Source organism: Eleginops maclovinus, chromosome 6 (genome assembly GCF_036324505.1).
Source record: "Eleginops maclovinus isolate JMC-PN-2008 ecotype Puerto Natales chromosome 6, JC_Emac_rtc_rv5, whole genome shotgun sequence".
NCBI lineage: Eukaryota > Metazoa > Chordata > Actinopteri > Perciformes > Eleginopidae > Eleginops > Eleginops maclovinus.
In genome coordinates this window covers 14,565,367-14,571,849 of record NC_086354.1, presented here as the reverse complement: position 1 = coordinate 14,571,849, position 6,483 = coordinate 14,565,367, and the positions used below count along the sequence as shown (strand labels likewise).

Here is a 6,483-nt window from a genome sequence, read left to right as displayed (position 1 = left end):
TTTTTGCAGCACGTCTGCGCTCCCTAACATCTCTTAAGATTTTCTGACAGACATCAAACACAGTGCTCTATTGTTTTTTTTTTTTTTAAAGCAACCCTTTTACAATCAGAGGACATTTGATAACTGCTGTGATAGAAGAGAAATCCAGGTCAAAGGTTCAGTCATTGTGTCTGCCGAAAACATTTATCAGTACACGTAATTTGGCATGAGCAGTCACGCTGAGAAAGAAAGAATCATGAAACGTAATTTTTCAACAAGCGTGGAGTATGTGTGGAACTGTAAAACTGCAATTTGGACATGCTAAAGTTGATTAAAAGGCCAAGAGATGGTTTCCTAGTGTACTTTTTGTGGAATTCAAAGCTTTTTCCACCAAAAATGGAATTAGAAAAAGGTAGAGGACTCAAGGGAGACATGAAGGTCCAAAGTGCAAACGGTGACTTCAATGTGAGCCCTTCTTTTGTGAAAACTAAGCTTGACTGCAGTGGCATGACCCCCCTCCCTGACCTTTACTCACCGAGAGCATAAACATTGTAATATTGTCCTCAGGCTGCAGCTTACCTACAAACCTGTGCTCCTCCAGAAGGCAATACATCTTCCAGCCTCCAGCTGGCTAAACATTTCATATGTTTTATGAGCCTTTTCGGTGAAGGCCAACAGGCACGAGATGCAGGAAGTGGACATGTTTCACAGTTGTAACGCAACATCAACCTGGAAGCTGTTGAAATGTGGGGAAGGGGAGTTTAAGTGGAGTAGCGGGTCAGTCGTTTTCATGTATGACTGTTCATGTGTAAGCTTAATGACAGAAAATCCCATTATGTGCTGCTGATGTAACGCTGGTCTGATGGTTTTGGCTCATACAGTGATCACTGACAGTTTTACTGACCTTGTCATTATTGTATTTAAAAGGCATAAGGCATATTTATGAGCAGAGCAAAGAAATGGGTTGAGCACAGTCACGTTGTTCTAATATGTATAAAAACTCAAATGGATTTTCTATCAGCAAAATGTCAGTCTCTTAATCCTCATAGCCTTTCATCTTTTGCACTGCCAACCAAGACTCACTGGATTTAAAACTCACAGTGGAAAACTATAACCAAAGTTTTATCAGAAAGTCAACTGTGAAATTGCAATCAGTCACTATAGAGCTGATATGCCAGAAAAAAAATCGATCATAATTCCTTTTTGTCATCAGTGGGCTGCCTCAGAAATTAGGCCAGTCTAGATTTTTGCTGTCATCACCTTTGTGAGCACAAGGGGAGCTTTATCATCATTGTGGATACTCAAAATGATGCTCTAATTACCTTGGTGCCATTAGTACTATCAGCAGAGATTGCCTAACACACCGTCTATTGTTCTCAGACAATGATAAAAGTAATCTTCTTGAAACATGATGTAAACAAACTCACAGTTTTGGCAGGTTTATCTTGCAAACGTATCAACACAATGCTTTGAGAAACAGCAAACAATTTCTAATGATTTTCGCCCATGAATAATCAATATGCTGTTTACAATGTCATCAAAATCACTTAAATCATACCTACTACAGCATAGTTATCTTGACAGCATCTAAACAGGGTTGTTATGATCTACTGACATCTATTGGCTTGATGTAAAACACCAGCCGTACTTTATATAACTGCTCTGAAGCTCATAGAAATGGCTCTGCCGCCTCCCAGTGTTAAAATCTTTAATCACACATACATCTCACCTATAGATGAGCCAGATTGAGCTCATATTAAGTTATTTATCTAAGGATATCTAAACGTGCTGTGTTGAAGAATAAGGAGCATTTCTATTGCACTTTACAGAAAACGTTCAAACCAGCATTACCTAGCCTAGCCTTAGATTTCACAGCAGAAACTGTGGTGTGATTAATGAATTGACAGAAAATGTGTCTGCTAAAATGTTGATAAAAGATGAATTCATTAAAATGATTTCACAAGCAAGCGTGAAAAGTTTTTCATAGCTTAAATCTTTTTCACAGCTGAAATCTTTTGTCTGATCAATATAAATTGAATGCCCTTGTGTTTTTTTTTTTTTTTACTGTTTGATAAAATTATAAATCTTCAATTTGAATCAATAATGAAAATAGTCCTTAAGTTGTATCCCTGAATGTGATATTGAAGGAGCCTTTCTTTTGGTGAACAGGAGGCTGGTTTGTCAAAGATAACTGAAACATAAAGGTTTCAGCTGTTTTGTAACTTCTTTCTTAAGAATCATTTATGCTTTATGTCTCGTTGTTTTCCTACAAAATGCTGTAAATAATGGAAATTGCCTCTTGAAATAAATAATCCTTGTAACAAAGAGTGTGCCCCCAAAAATGGCCTCTGCCCACAAGATTACAGTGAATTTGTTTGAAACATGAACACATAAAAAATCAGTTGGACATTTATATTTCTATCCCTTCATCAAGACACTGAATGCTGTGTAGCGGGAACACAGTGTCATGCCACGCATAGATAATGAGCAACCCCATGTTCTACTGAAATAACTTTCTTTTCTTCTTTTTTTTTGGAAAGAGCCTTTTTTATTTATATATTTTTTTGGAAGGATTCACATTTGGATCATCATCAAATTATAATCTCCACAAAAATATTCTATCTTTTACATTTTCCAGATTTTTGTAGAAGTGTTACACAAATGAAAATATACACAAAACACCAATAGTTCACACCAGGATGTTTGCATTTCCATTATTCTGTTCCTCTCATCATGCAAAAAAATGAGCTCAGCACAAGGCAGAGATATTTGACAGAGGAACTGGTTGTTCGGAGGAGCTATTTCACCAAAAAATGAAGGTTAACACTGTTTACGGGAATGCTCTGGCCACTGGATGCAGGTGTTCACTCTCCTGCTACTTCATATACATCTCTGCTGTGAACATTAAAGCCATTGGCATGCATTTGTTGTACCCACAATAAAAGAGAAATGTTGAGTATTTCCTAACAATATGGAATAGAAATCCAGAGCCCAACAAAGGCTTTCTGGAGAGAAATGCTATTGTGCACTTTATTATAGCCCTCATTAGTTGGATCCTGATGTCTCAGTCTAAGGCAACGTTCCTTTCAAAGGAAACCAGGGTTTGAATGTGTCTTGTCAAGAAGACATCACAGTGATGGGGGACACATTTTATTTTATGCAATGTGATTATCTAAACTCTGTCAGACTTATGTCCTTGCCCATCTTTATGTAGGTATACAAGGTCCAGTGGGGGTTAACTTCTGTTATATATAAAGGATGTCATGGCAGACATAAAAAATAGGCAATCAATACTATGAACATCACATGTTCACATTTTCAGTACATTCCTGTGTGGATTCCCACTGTTAATTCAAATCTATAAGGACCAAAATCATTATTATGACACAATTATTTGCCTCACGGTGAATACTATAAATTAATTAAAATAGCATGAGTGTAACCTTAAAATAGTGGCGACTACACTACCTTCAATGAAAATTTACATGTGAAATAGAAAATAAGTATATTAGGAAACACAATATTCACAGTGTTGATGTTTTGGTGGTGACCATTTGTCAAACTGCAAGAATAACACTTCCATGATTCAACATTTTACACGGTACATGTTAGTATACTCTTTTCTATATATGCACTGTGGTTTATCACAAATGCATTGGCTATAGAGTACTGTGTTTTTGTAAAGAGAACTCTCAATAGAGAGGATTTAATCTCAGATGAGAGGATATTGCTTTGGGACCCCTGTGACCTATACTATAATATGCCCCAAAAACAAGTTCAGCAGTGAGAACGGCACACAAAATGCCAAATGTCAAAACAAATGAACCTATACATTTTACTGTTGACCTTTCACATCTGATCTTTAAATCTTCATAATAAATAAACAATCATATTATTCATTCAAGCCCTCTGAAATCACTGCTGACAGGTAGGTTTTCCACTAACCAGAGTAGCAGTGAGAGATAAATACTTATGGTTTAAGACCCTTTTTGTTTGATTACTACATGAAAACTGTTCATAATGCCCAGCTTTATAAGCAAAACCTGTAGGAAGTAAGAAAAAAAACGAAACAGCACAATAGAGGTAGGAATTTGAATTCCAACACCTATGATCCACAAACACTTGGATGTTTCATTAACTTTGCATGCTAATTACCAGTTGGCAGCACAGCAAGAAATTCAAAAGCATACTGTTCACAACCAGAAATATGGCACCACGTTAACTAGAGGACACAATCACACTCAGCAAGCCCTCGGCCCAGAAGGATATTTACACTGGCAGCACTCCGGACTTGGAAGAGTTTCTGCTCTGCTAGGCGACCGCTTCTTCACGTGGCAGGTTGAGCCTCACCTCCCCTCCTCCTGCTGTGGAGGCCGAGTACACTGCTGTGCCAAACACAGAAGAAGAGCCGTTGGTCTCCATGGTGAAGAGTGTGCAGGGTCCTGGTAGGGCCGCATCAGGTGCCTCCTTTTCAGGGCTGGACACCTGGGAGGATCCACGGGAGGATGTGGGGCTGAGTTGCACAGCTGTGGTGTCCTGCAGCGTGTGCTCACTGGTCTCTATTTCAAACGCTGCGCCACCAGCCAACCCTCCATGTCCCATCAGCCCTCCACCCCTGCCGCCCACCTTAGACCTCCGTGAGCTGTTTGGAGGGGGGAGACGGCTGCAAACGCAACAGGCCCCGAAAAAGGAGAAGGCCACCAGCAGTAAGATAGGTCCGATGATGATTGGGGGATTGGCAGAAGGCACCAGCGTGCTGAAAGCAAATGCTCCCACCAGGGTGATGTTGAGTCCAGCCAGCATGATGCACAGGCCGCAGGCACAGCAGAGAGCCGGGGAGGGCAGGCCATGAGGGCGAGACTTCCTCCTCGTCTTCTTCTGTGGCTCTTTTTTAGGTACAGGGGTACCGGTGTTTCTGTCAGTGATGACCATGTCTTCACCTTTGTCTCTTCCACTGTGTTGTCAAATCTCAGTCCAGTGTCTTCCCCATGGCAAAGTTTAAATAAATTCACAGCCAGGACAACATCTTTGTCTGTAAATGACAAGAAATTATAGCTGTGAGGTTTTTTTTAATAGATACATTCATTGAACTTAAATAAGATCTTGTGATCTGGTTATACACTTCATTAACTACTCTTGTTCCGTGCACAAGTTGTACTGGACAGCTCTAAACAAGCCTAACTCTGGTATTCCTATTAATTAGACATAGCATGATAAATACCTGGAATACAATGAGCATTATTTGATACAGTTAAAGTTGGTTCTTACAGTAAAGCTGTGGTCTGGTACAGCAGAAGCTTGTACGACATGTGAACAACTGTTGAACTGTACATTGAATTAAGAAGCTTTTTTGCTCAAATTTTATGTAAAACAATATAAGAAAAGTACATGTCATGAAACTTAGACAGACAAAAACATTGGATTAAACATTGATTGTCAAAGAGGTAATGATGGGATTTCAATGGAGAATTTTACTTTATTGATAGCTCATCATCACACAGTGTGAATAAGATGGATGCACCCTGACTTCCATCCTTTAAAAATAAGTCATAAGTGCTGCTTGATAAAAAATATCATGCCTGAGTAGAATTACTATTTATCTTATCTTGTTTTGTGGATTAAAATGTGTGTAATGGCACTGCAGCTGCATCATTCGTGCCAGCAAGGCCACTATGTGAATGGCATTTCAGTATTTAGTTGCAATCAAATCAGCCCTTTCATTCCAGCATGCATCCACTCAAGAGCATACACTGCACATGAGGACAGGGGATTTGGGGAAAGGAAATCATTGTTGTTAATTAGTGAATCTATTACCTTGAATATTTTTCAAACAGTACGTTTAATTAGAAACTATGATTTAAGGAAGCGTGAACACGCATGTTTAGCGTAGGCTACTGCACTGATGTGTTGCATTCCTGTAAAATTAACCCGTAAAAAAATCATCTTACCCTTTATGTCGATGAACTGAATATCTTCCCATTGTTTGGTCAGTAAACTATCACGGAGATCCCACGTCTTATTACCAGGTGAAAATACGGAGAGGTTGAAAGGACGCATAAAAACCAAGCGAGGGGTTTTCTTCCTGATTTCGTAGCGTCACAGTCCTGAGGGCACAAGTCATGACAGCCATTCAATCACAAGAGCGAAGCGATCCAACCTGGTGTGGAATATATGGATCCGAACAGAGGAGAGGAAAGATAAATTATGTGAGATGGCATTTCTTCTGACTGAGACACACAGACGCAACACGGTGCGCTGCCCCTGGTGTGGACCGAGACGCACGTAGCACCTGACAGGTCACCCCGCAACGGAAATGGAGGGAAACCATTAAAATATGCGAGGCATCTCTCCGGTAGCCGGTGTGGAGTCGTCATATTTCATTATTACATATATGTGATGATCTGTCGCGAGAGCATCTTCTCTCCTCCATGGACCTCTGGATGCGACTCCCAGACTCCTCCTTAACCATCCATCCTTTAGTGTTCAACCCCTGTGTGTGTGTGT

At 39.8% G+C, this 6,483-nt stretch overlaps 1 protein-coding gene across 1 annotated transcript; it reads right to left on the bottom strand.

Annotated features, from left to right (window-relative positions):
• Positions 1-2,609: 2,609 nt before the first annotated feature.
• On the bottom strand, positions 2,610-6,453 carry tmem275a (transmembrane protein 275a). Its single transcript, XM_063886562.1, has 2 exons — positions 5,928-6,453; positions 2,610-5,011 (listed from the first exon to the last, which is right to left on the bottom strand). The coding sequence occupies exon 2, from the start codon at positions 4,909-4,911 to the stop codon at positions 4,291-4,293; it is 621 nt and encodes a 206-aa protein (XP_063742632.1). The 5' UTR covers positions 4,912-5,011; positions 5,928-6,453; the 3' UTR covers positions 2,610-4,290.
• Between the last annotated feature and the right edge of the window lie 30 nt (positions 6,454-6,483).